Source organism: Triturus cristatus, chromosome 8 (assembly GCF_964204655.1).
Source record: "Triturus cristatus chromosome 8, aTriCri1.1, whole genome shotgun sequence".
Classification (NCBI taxonomy): Eukaryota; Metazoa; Chordata; class Amphibia; order Caudata; family Salamandridae; genus Triturus; species Triturus cristatus.
In genome coordinates this window covers 328767437-328780647 of record NC_140591.1, presented here as the reverse complement: position 1 = coordinate 328780647, position 13211 = coordinate 328767437, and the positions used below count along the sequence as shown (strand labels likewise).

At 39.1% G+C, this 13211-nt stretch overlaps 1 protein-coding gene across 1 annotated transcript in view; it reads left to right on the top strand.

Annotated features, from left to right (window-relative positions):
* LNX2 (ligand of numb-protein X 2) overlaps nucleotides 1-13211 on the top strand; it is a 203224-nt gene that overhangs the window by 78717 nt on the left and 111296 nt on the right. The window contains exon 5 of the mRNA XM_085621630.1: nucleotides 3402-3770. Within this exon, the coding sequence (XP_085477756.1) occupies nucleotides 3402-3770 (369 nt within the window). The remainder of the gene's footprint in view (nucleotides 1-3401; nucleotides 3771-13211) is intronic.

Genomic DNA, 13211 nt, shown 5'->3' with positions numbered 1-13211 from the left:
TATGAGTTTAGTAGAATGGTCTTTTTGAATATTTGTTTGCGGATATCACGTATAGCTTGCTTTTCCATACTTTGAAATACAGGACCAGAAGCAAGCTCCTAGGAGTTTTCTGTTCCAAATGAGAAAAAAACTGCAGCTGCCCCTAGCAGTATGGTATGCTATTACTAGCCGCAGCAAGTGGGTGTATTTGCTAAGTAGCAGATGGCTCCTCTGCTTCATCTCCCTTTCTGTGCAAACCTAAAAAACCAATGAAATTAGCACTCACTGCGATGGATAGACACAGGGCCTGATTCACAAAGGTAATCTGACATTTTTTATAGGACAGGCCTATTTTTTGTTAATGTGCGGAGTCTCTGCAGTCATATTATTAAAATTAAACTTGCAGTTTGTGAATACCAAAAAACAGGAAACGTACACAAAAGTGTAAATTTACCTTCGTAAATGAGGTCCAAAGTGCATTTCACTACTTTGTTCCTCCACATTGGATCTCATCAGCGTTCATAATATCAGCCAGAGTAGAGACATATGGCAACTGATCTATGGAGAAAGAGGATGAGGATGTTTTATAGCACTGGGATTACTTATTGATCCTCAGCCGGTGAGTTTGCGTTCTTTGGAGCTAGGAGAGCATGTTTTTGGGAAGCCTTTGTAGATGGTGTTAGAAGATCCCCACTGGAGCAAGTAGTTTTGTTAGGGACTTTCCGCATGGATGGTCCCTCTTCCCTTGTCCCCACAAAAGCTGACAAACAGAATGCATTTTTGGAAGTAGCACTGATAGTGTGAAGATGGAAATATTGGCTGTGGAATACCTCAACCTTTGGACTAGTTTTGATGAGGCCTATACATGTTAGGCCAGACACATGGAAGGGGTAGCAGTCCATGTGACATAGAAGTATAATCTCTGTCAGGATCTCTTTGCACTCTGATTCATATTTCAGCTAGAAGCATATCTAGGTATTGCCCACATAAACAAAATGCCTGATGAGGTGCTGAAAGTGGAACTGTGTAGTTGTTAGAGATGACTGGCTAGAGGTCTGCAAGCTTTGCGCCTCCAAATTCAATGACAGTAGTTTCAAAAAGCATCTAACCTTTGCTAATTTGTATCAGGTGATTCTAGAGAAAATAGGAATTAAGAAAGGATTGATGTTCCTCTTGATTTTTGGTGCAGGCTTCCACACATTCAAACAGCATAGAATTTCCTACTGAATTGAACATTGTCAAGAAGTCAAAAAGTATGATTGTTCAGGTTGACCTGGCCTGGGGTAAGAGTTTCTGTCCTATAGTGAATATACTGGCTGTGCCTACCCAAAGTGTCCTGAAAATTAACTGGATGTCATTTAACACTTTGTTTGTATTTATGTGGCTGAGAATTATGTGCTAACCACGGCTTCCATCAGTGTAGCAATACACAAGAAGCTTAACAAGGGTCTGTAGTTGATTAGAATTTCAATGCCTGCATATGGTATTGTTCGGATTCACACACGTATCACATGCTTGTGATGGTCAAGAATATTGCCAATAGAATGAAATAGATATGGAATGGAATTGTGTATTATGGGTATTGAAAGTTGTCACATTGTGATTTGTGCATTAGGGCCCTGGATCACAGGATTCTCCCATTCCTCTAGCTCTTCCACTGGACTTCACTTCCTGTGCCCAAGGTTTAAACAGGAAGTGTAAAGGAAATACGACTCAGAAGCTGGTGAATGGGATAATGGACAGCATGGCAGGAGAAAAGCTGCCACTGATGTAGAAGAACTAATGTATAGACACATAATATGTCAATAAAGCAATCATTGATGCGTAACCACTCTCAATCTCATGCCTTAATCGGTGGTGCTGTAGTAGAGAGGATGCTTGGTATTGGTGGTTGTAGACCTGGCTTTACTGCGGGGACCCTGTTTGTCCTTAGCTCTAGCTAATGATTCTACTTTTTCTATGTGGCCTTTCTTCTATGAAGCATGAAGGGATATGGGGTCAAATGTACTAAGGGCCACATGCATCAAGTAAAAATGCGGACGCAAATGGGCAGATTCTGCCCCTTTGCGACCGGTATTTTTACATTTGGGATGCATCATCCCAAATGCAAAAATCACAATTTAAGTGATCGCAAAATTTGCGATTGCTCAAATTGCAATTGCATTTACGGAATCGCAAATTGCGATTCCTTAAATGCAATGCATTAACCAGTAAGATTTTGCGATTTCGCAAATAGGAATCGCAAATTACCATCAATCACAAGTGCATTTTTTTCAAAGTCCCATGTTACACACACACATGTCCTTGGGGGATGTGTGTGTGCAACACGTGGATAAATTGAAATTTCAGAGGTGCAACAGGGTGTCCTATTGGGTATTCACAAATTGCGCATGCAATTGCGCATGCAATTCCCACTCATTCCTATGGGCCTCTAGGCCCATAGGAATGAATGGGAAGCAATTCCTTAATTGTGACTCGCAATTTAGCAATTTGCGAGTCACAATTAAAGAATGGGTAGGAATCACATTATTTTTTTGCGATTCCTACATGCATAGGCAATAGCGATTCTTTAATTGCGTTTCCTTAAAAATCGCATTTAAAGAATCGCTATTGACTATTTTGATGCATGTGCACCTAAGCCTTTTACCTTTTGGAAATCATCAGATGAATTAATCAGAGGCCTAGTGACTGGTTAGAAGCTTTTTTAAATGTACTAAACACATTTTACAATTTGAAAATCTTTTCCCGAATTGCACAATATGTTCAGAAATGGTTGCTGATTCCATTTTTGGAAGGAGTGTGTTTTGGGCACCTCTTCCATATAGTGAATCGTTACCCTATGTATCAATAGTTTTCACTCCGTCATTCCAGTCGCAAACCATTGATGAGTTACCAACTCTTAAGTTTGGGTCTCGTTCATTACAAATTGAGGTAGTAGCTTCAAAGGAAATAGGCATTGGTCCCAGGGGTCGCTACTAACTCTTAATGAAGTTTTACAAACCTAAAAACGTTTAAAAAAATCATTAAAAAAAAAAGCAGCCTCATTTTCTTAAATGAAATCAGGCTACTTTTAAAAAATCAGTTCAGTTTTGAAATGCAATAACAGATATCCCTATCTTTACAGCCAACCAGAAGTAACCTGCCTAATGAATATTTAGCATGTGGTCCTGCTACCCCTCTGAATTGTTACTGTATGAACAGAACCATTATTACATAGGTCGGGTCACAAAATAATTTGGTGGTCACAAAAAGTAGGTAAGCAGATTCTAACTTGCACAGCCAAGACAGATATGCACACATTTGATTTGTTTATATCTAGTTTGTCATATTTAAAGCAAAGCCGTAATGTAATGCTCTTATAAAATAACGTGTATGTATACAGGTCACACTTTAATGTTTGATTTGTTCTGTTTGCTTCGTAGGTGAATACTGTTGACATCAGTAATGTGCCTCATAATTACGCCAGAACTGTGCTTTCTCAGCCTTGCTCGGTTCTGCAGCTCGCAGTGCTCAGAGAAAGGCGTTTTGGCAGCAGGCACCAGATGCACGCCGACAACTCTCCCCAGAAGGATGACAGCTTTCACGTGACCCTTCTCAAGAGAGACTCGAGTGAGCAGCTCGGCATTAAACTAGTGCGTAGAACGGACGAGCCCGGGGTGTTCATCCTGGATCTGTTGGAAGGAGGGCTCGCTGCTCAAGATGGCAGGCTGCACAGCAATGACCGAGTCCTGGCCATCAATGGACATGACCTGAAGCATGGGACGCCTGAGATTGCGGCACAAATAATCCAGGTATATCGCAGGTGTTTATTTCCAGTGTTTAAACCTAAATCACGCTCTTCATTTCAGCTAACATTTGTGTATCACCCCAAACAGAGTTGATTTGCGAGTTATAACAATGTTTGCTGGATTATTCATTACATTTACATGGACAATACCAGCAAAGGCACACTTTATATATAGTGTTTTATCTTGAAGCTAGCTACTTTCTAAACACTTTTAAATCGAAGGGGTCAGTGGCCGATGTGATTTACTGCACAATTAAGTGTGTTATTACCAAGCAGGACGAGGGCAGATATCATCTATAGACAAAGTTTGGGGGATTGGGGGGGAGGAGGTCGCCCCTCAAAAAGCAACAAAAAAAAAAATAATAAGAATATATATATATGTATATATATATATATATATATATATATATATATATATATATATATATATATATATATATATATATATATATATATATATATACTAACAAACAGTTCCATTTTGCTGGGGGCCCGACCCTGCAGGGCGGCTCTTGAAACAGGAATGGAAATCCTGTATTGTGAAAACTCACCACCAAACAAAAAAAGAGCCCAACTTCGATTTATGGAGAAAGCTGACTTTAATTTGTCGTCTGCGCTGCAGCATGCAACGCACTCGTAGTCCTTACGCGTTTCAGCATGTCTTTGCCTTGATCACAGGTGAGTGCGTTTATCACATCCAAATGGTCACGTGCCCTCAGCCCATACTTTAGACTGCAGGCCCCAGAATGCACCTGCTGGGTGTCCTTGCGTGTGCACTGGTAATTCATTTCTGCTGAATAGCGTTAATATCCCAATGTCACTAAGTTATAGGTTCCCAAATGGTGCAGACTTGAAAATCTTTCTGCAAAGTGCCTCAAAATGCTGCAGCGCTATTTTTCATTCTTGTGCTGTACCACAAAGTTGCGAGAGGAAAAAATCCTCCTCTCCCTTTCTCCCCCACAGTTCCAAATAGCACGGAAATCCTGTAATTGCTGGAAATGCGGAGAGCGGGTCAATAATATATATATATATATATATATATATATATATATATATATATATATATATATATATATATATATATTATATATATATATTATCTACTGGCGGTCGACCGAGTTCCCATAGGAAATCTGAAAATTCTATTTTGAATAACTTTGGCGCCGGTTGACTTATCTTCGTGAAATTTTCAAAACTAATGGGGCTCTCCGCTCAGCTCCTACCCTGAAAGTCTCGGGGTGATTCGTCAAGCGGGGGCTGAGAAAAAAGGGGGGTCCCAAAACGTGTTTGCCCCATGCATTTTCCCATAGGACCTTTAGTCGAAGGTACAGCCCGAACGGCTGAACAGAATTACTTGAAATTTGGCAAAGAGGTAGTCCTCAGGTCAGGCATGTGCCTTTTGCATATATGGTGTAAATCCGTTCATTAGTTCCTGAGAAAATCAAAAGTAAAATCATATATATATCTGGGCGGAGCCTAACCACACATCTCATTGTGAGATCTGATTGGCTGTCAGCACTTCATCCAAGAAGTGTTGGCAGCCATCTTGGGAACAATATACATGATAGCACCTCATTAAAAAGCATTGCAGTTAATAGAAGGTTTTAAGACTTTAGTTACATTATAAATCATTTGTTGATGGTACCATACTCATTTTAGGAATTGTGGTATGTTCTAAGGTGATTTTACCATGTGAAAAAGCCTTCTGCTGGGATATCATGAATCATGTTTGAGAGAAAACTATTTTCACATGCTTTTGCCACAGAGGTTTGGAAGATGATCTATAAGCTAAACTGAGAGAGTATTTTCTGTAAATTCACATTATCTTTCTCAGTCATGGGAGAATGAAGTCTGACATTCTTAGTAAAACATGTACATCCAACAAGGGCAGAGACTCTCAGTTGATTCCCTTGTGTTCTACTGCAGCTTCCCAGAGTGTTCCAAAGTACAACTAGAGCGCTAACAGTCTTACTTATGACAAAGGTATGGCACACCTGAAGCCATCTTGATTGGAATAAAGTGGTAACATTTAAAACATTTAATTTAAAAAGGAACAAAATGAGAGGGTTCATTTTGCCATAGAATGTATGATTAGTGCTGCAGAAAGAAAAATTAGGGCACATTTTGAGTGACTTCTCAAATCCTCTTCTATTTCATTAAATAATTCTGACATGCAGACTGAAACATGCCCTTTCAATACCTGCAGCACACTTCCCAGGTGAGCAGTAGCTTTACTACTGTGATCTAATGAGCAACTAGAGGGCTAACATTCTGAATTTATGGCAAATGTGTGACACATCTGAATGCCTTCTTCATTGAATCAAAGTAAAAAACTGACAGTATGCCTACTGAGGAGACTGCAGTAAATGAGGAAATTAGGAATCTTCATAACAAGGTTCCCAAGATGGCCACCAGAGACAAAAGAGCCCAAATGTAGCACAAATATCACCGAGATGTAGCCCAAGTATAGCCCAATGACAGAAATCCCAGAGTGTTTTAAAGAACAACTAGAGCGCTAACAGTCTTACTTATGACAAAGGTATGGCACACCTGAAGCCATCTTGATTGGAATAAAGTGGTAACATTTAAAACATTTAATTTGCAAAGGAATGAGGGGGTTCATTTTGCCATAGAAATTATGATTAGTGCTGCAGAAAGAAAACTTAGGGCACATTTTGACTGAAACATGCACTTTGAATACCAGCAGCAGACTTCCATGGTGAGCAGTAGCTTTGCTACAGTGATCTAATGAGGAACTAGAGTGCTACCATTCAGAATTTATGGCAAATGTGTCACATCTGAATGCCTTCTTGATGGAACCAAAGTAAACAAGCATTGAAAATGCAATAGATCTCGCCCTCGTTTAAGTTAAAGCAATTCTGTTTATAATTAGGTGGCTTTTTAGCTTTGCTTTTATTAGTGTTTTTCAAAATTTCATATACATACCATGCATATGTATGCATATATGTATATGTATATGTTTGCATGAATTTATATTTATATAGATATGCAGATTATATGTTTATATATGTATATATTCACTGAAAAAACCATAGGTTTCAGGGGCGTTATAGTTAGCTGGACTTTTCACTCGTACAAAACCATTGAAATTCCCCCGTTATAGTTAGTTCAGCTAATCAGTGATGTCATCACTGATGACATCATCTTTGTGATAGAGTGGCAGACCTCCTCTCCCCCTAATATAACCTTTGATACACACATTCAAAAATAGAAACTAAAATTTTCAAAACAATGGACATACCAATATCAGTGACAACAACCTATTCAGTAATTCTAAGATCCACATACACATCCACTCATTCACCAACAGTCCTATACAGTCACTCATACATGTACTCACTCATCATATGTACTCATACACCTATACATCCTGTTACACAACGCCACTCATCCATTGAGTTACTCACACACATAGTCACTCATGCTAATAAAGAATCAAACATCCATTTACTTGCATATACAGTTATACACACACCACCACACTTACTTCTACAGAAACTTACACATACTTAGTCTTTTAAACAATCACTTATAGAAACACATACTTATTCATACAGGAACTCTTTCAATCTCTCACTCTCACATATACTCACTTATATACACCAATAGTCACATATACTAGTTTAAAACATATGTAGTTACTCATAAAGACACTATTGAGACAGTCATTCACTCACTAACACACTCATGCACACACTCATCCACCCATACAGTCCTGCACACATGCTGTCTTCAACACATACAAACAGTGAGTCACTCATTCATGCACTTATGCACTACGTAATACCCCCCACCGAACCATACAGACACTCAGACACTCATACTGATACTCAAAAAACCAACTAATAACCTATATAGACACTCATGTAGCTACTCACCAACCCATGCAGCCACTTATACACAAAGTGAGAGACTGATACATATATTTACATATTTAAACATTACTCACTAAGCCATGTATTCACTAAGATACACTTAATCAGTCAGTTATACAATACATTTTTCAAAAACAAATCATCCATTTAGACACTTATATACCCATTTATTCATCCATCGACCTTGAGATATACATATATAAAACATATGTAATTTTCAGAAAAACACACATTCACTTGATGATGTCATCAGTGATGTCATGAGTGATGTCATTTGAGATGTCATGAGTGATGTCATGAGTGATGTCACTGACCATGTCATGAGTGATGTAATATGTGACGTCATCAGCAGTGCATTGCGGGCGCGCGAGTTATAGTTAGCTGAACTAACTATAACGGGGGAATTTCAATGGTTTTGTACGAGTGAAAAGTCCAGCTAACTATAACGCCCCTGAAACCTATGGTTTTTTCAGTGAATATATACACATATATATATATATCTTTGCTTTTGATTTTACTAGTAAAATGTGCCAAAACGAATGATATGACAATAGCCTGTGTAAGTGAATGAGCATACACAAAAACGGAAGTGTTTCTTCTCTGTCCATTGTCACGCAGGTGTTTTTCACCAAGCATATAAAAAATATGAAGTACTACACTCTCTTTATGTGATCAAGGGCACTGGTTGCCCGAACGCATCATGGAGATTGAGGAGTGAGGAGAAATAAATAACAATTGCCATCAAATTGTCCTGGTGTTTCGTTTCTCACAGTTCGCCGTAAGGAGGTGCTGGGAGCGGTGTTGGATGTGTATATATATATATTCAGTGAAAAAACCATAGGTTTCACACACGTTATAGTTAGCTGGACATTTCACTCGTAAAAAACCAATGAAATTCCCCCGTTATAGTTAGTGCAGGCAACTATAACTCACGCGACCGCAATCCTCTGCTGATGATGTCAGATATTACATCACTGATGACATATGTGTCTTTATGAAAAATAAATATTTGTAATATATGTATAGCTAAAGATACAGTATTAGCATCAACAGAGGATTGCGGTCGCGTGAGTTATAGTTGCCTGCACTAACTATAACGGGGGAATTTCATTGGTTTTTTACGAGTGAAATGTCCAGCTAACTATAACGTGTGTGAAACCTATGGTTTTTTCACTGAATTTGCAAGGTTTTTTAAATGCTAATTCCTAACTATAACGTGTGTGAAACCCATGGTTTTTTCACTGAATTTGCAAGGTTTTTTAAATGCTAATTCCTAACTATAACGTGTGTGAAACCCATGGTTTTTTCAGTGAATTTGTGTGGTTTTTTAAATGCTAATTCTTACCTATAACGTGTGTGAAACCCATAGTTTTTTCAGTGATTTTGTATGGTTTTTTAAATACAAATTCTTATATTAAACGTGTGATTTTTTTTTTTTATTTGCAAGGTTTTTTACATTTTTTTTTTTTACTTTATATTCTCTTTAAACACTATGCTTAAATTTTAAAAATTCTGCAATATATTATTTTTTCTCATTTTTTTTTTACCAAACAGGTAAGATATATTAGTATAACATAGTGATTCTTTTTTTCCCTTTTTTTTTTTTTTTTTTTTTTACGTGCGCGTACGGTAAGCTTACGGTAAGCGTACGGTTTGCGTAATGTACGTAATATTTCTACTCTTTTTGCGTATGGTTACGCAATTTACGTAGCCGTGCGTACTGCATACGCGGCGCGTAAGCGCATACGCTACACGCGCACGTTACGCGGAAGTGTTGGGGCGTGCTTGTTATGCGCATGCGCGCATGCGCGTGTCTTTTATACGCGCATGCGTACTTTTACCGTAAGCGCTCCGTAAGCGTAACGTACGCGCACGGTGGGTCATGTGATCAAGAAACAAAACTTTTGATTGGTTTAAAGTAGTTTCAGTTCTAGAACTCTCCTACACCACACCCATTCCCCTCATTTCTGCTTGTGATCCCTTAGGAGAAGGAGCTGAGTTGTCTTTGGGATACGATGGCAGACCAGCACTCCTCTTCTGAGAGTGAGGCTAGCAGCACCACCATCAGGCAGAGAAGGAGGAAACAGAAGAGCTCTTTTAAATGGGAGTATTTTACTTTTCCTGAGGGCGAGAAAAAAGTAAATGCTGCTTTAGTGACTTGCAAGCTGTGCCAGCGTGTACTTTCTAGAGGTAATCCTAACAAGAAGTATTCCTTCGGGAATCACACTATGTTAAGACACCTTGAGGATGTACACCCTAGGACCCATGCTCGACATACTAGAGGAAACCCTTCAGTAAGTCGAGCAAGCACATCCACAGCAGCTCAGCCGAGTCCATCTTCGGCAGCTCAGCTGAGCCCTTCATCTGTGGGGGCAGATTCACCTTTTTCTGGTCCTCTGGAAACTAACCATCGATTTGCGAGGGTTACAATGCGGTGCTCAAATTGCCATGGTCTAATTGTTCATGGGGAGACCAGTGTTCCCCTAATTAACAACAGAATAGACCAGCACATTTGTCCTACCAGCTAATATTCCCATTCTTCCTTTCCTCTGTCCCTGCATGAACTCAACGGCTCTTTTAAGAGCCAACCTTACCTCTCAACTTTTTTAAATTTTTTCTTAAAAACTTTTTCTTTTTTTTTTTTTTAAAAACACTAAAAAACAATTACCACATTACAAGGTCCTTGAGGGATTAATAACGAAATACTGAAAATCTGTTTGAGGAGAAGTGGAAAAAAGGGATCATCAAATTTCTGACTTACCTGACCCACCCAAAACATTTAATTAGAAAACAGTATTCCTCATTTATACCAGTACACCTTAATTTATGGTGAAAACATAGTCCATAATATTTTACATGTTCCTTACATTTAAATTTCTCCCAAAACACAAAATGATAAACACAACTTCAACAAAAGGAATTCCAATTCTATTATTCATTTCTTAATTTACCACATACATCCCCTCTCAAACTCATAACTCACCTTTAAAATTAGTTAGGTGTGAAAGAAATGTGGCACTCAAACAGCAGATTATCAGAGCCAGGATCTCTGTTCTGTACACCTCTCTCCTCTCAGCAGAACCAGATAATGGCAATGTTTCCCTCTCTTTTTCCACACATATACATGTTAATTTCAAATCTCAGTGCTTCCCCCTTTTTTTCAAATGTAATCACACATTTCTATTGGATGAAAACCAACCCTTTTCCAAAAGTACCCTTCCCCCAACTTGACTTCTGCCTGCTACCATAGCAACAGCTCATGGAACACTGCTGTGTGGAGTTAGGTCAGAAGTTCACCACACAATGTTTCATTTCCAAAGAGCAAGAGCCAGAGCCAGGATCTCTGTTCTGTACACCTCTCTCCTCTCAGCAGAACCAGATAATGGCAATGTTTCCCTCTCTTTTTCCACACATATACATGTTAATTTCAAATCTCAGTGCTTCCCCCTTTTTTTCAAATGTAATCACACATTTCTTTTGGATGAAAACCAACCCTTTTCCAAAAGTACCCTTCCCCCAACTTGACTTCTGCCTGCTACCATAGCAACAGCTCATGGAACACTGCTGTGTGGAGTTAGGTCAGAAGTTCACCACACAATGTTTCATTTCCAAACAGCAAGAGTGCTTGACTTTTCTAACCTAACAGCAAATCCATAGTACTGTTCTTTGGTAACACATTTTTCTGTACCAATACAAAACATGCTTCTATAAATTGACACATACAGCCTAGTTTTTATTTTAGAATGGTATGAAACAGCCAATGAGTTCTTTTTATTTAAAAAAAATATGTATGCCTCCATTTCCAAACTGTCTTTCATTTCTTTTTCCCATTCTACTGAAATACACCTCCTGAGTGCATCCAGATCTCCTTGGAAGATGTTCACAGTGTGGATTGTAGGGCACAGCTATGTCTTCTGGAGTGAAAAGTATGCAGAGAAAACAGGTATGGTGAGAGACCTTGCTTTGCCAAATGTAGACATTAAATGGATTGGTCCGAGAGGGTTAAAGTGGCACCAATTGATGCCATTGGTGAAATCCTTCATGCAAATCCAACACCCTAACCTCATAATAGTGCACTGTGGTGGCAATGACCTAGGCACTTTGACTGGGGTAGGTCTGGAAATGCTTATGAAGGACACCTTTGCACAACTGTTTTCACTTTTCCCTAAAACTGCCTTTGCGTATTCTAACATATGCCAAAGGCAAAAATGGAACTGGTCCAATCATTTTTGTCCACAGATTGAGAAAGCTAGGAAACACGTCAACAAATCTGTTTCTGCTTTCCTCCGAGACTATGGTATGGGTTCCATTTACCACAACAAATTGCGTTACGACATGCAAGACATTTATAGAGGAGATGGTATACACTTCACTGATGAAGGGAACAGAGTCTTCCTCTTGAACCTTAGACTCTGCATCGGTACTTACTTGTAGGTACCACTAAAAAATCACTTCATTAACACAACGGCTCTTTTTAGAGCCCCCTAATATCTAAACACTTAAATCAGAATTTTATTTCTTTTCTTATTTTTTTTTTCTACCGTACACGTACGGTAAGCTTACCGTACGCGTACTCCGCGATTTTTTTTAAAAATTAATAAACTTTTTTTCGTAATTTTGTGTCCTTCTTTGACCCCCTTTCAAATGTTAGGGGGTCTGTAACTCTCTTCCTTGCCCCCTTTTCACGTTATCTCCCTTTTTTTTCTGTGTGAAACACACGAAATGGCGGCCGACACTTCCTGATTTCGTCCGATTCGAATGTTTACAGTCATGTGACAACCAATCAGATTTGAGCTCGCGCACGGCACCGTACGCGTACGGTAAGCTTACGGTAAGCGCACGGAGCGCGCTTACAGATATATATATTGATTTAAATGCTATTTTCTCAGGAACTACTGAACAGATTTGCACCAGACCTACAAAAGGCACTTCCTTGACCTGCGGACTACCTCTCTGCCAAATTACAAGTAATTCTGTTCAGCCGTTCGGGCTGTAGCTGTGTCTAAAGGTCCTATGGAAAAATGCATGGGGAAAACGCGTTTTGGGACCCCCCTTTTTTCTCAGCCCCCGCTTGACGAATCCCCCCGAGACTTTCAGGGTAGGAGCGGAGCCCCATTAGTTTTGAAAATTTCGCGAGGATTCGTCGACCGGCGCCAAAGTTATTCCAAATAGAATGTTGCGGATTTCCTATGGAAACAGGGTCCTAACTATAACTACCTACTGGCGACCGCCAGTAGGTAATATATGTATATATATATATATATATATATATATATATATATACATATATATATATATATATATATATGTGTGTGTGTGTGTGTGTGTGTGTGTGTGTATATGTGTGCATATATATATATATATATATATATATATATATATATATATATATATAAGACACGTCCTCCGAGCACTGGAGCCCCCGACCCTACAGGGCGGCCTCTGAAAACATTGGGCACGGAGAAACCCAACAATCCAACAGAGCAACGCAGAGGCCCAATTCCAAGGTATTAACTTTATTTACAAAGGCACAGCAGCATGTCATGCCT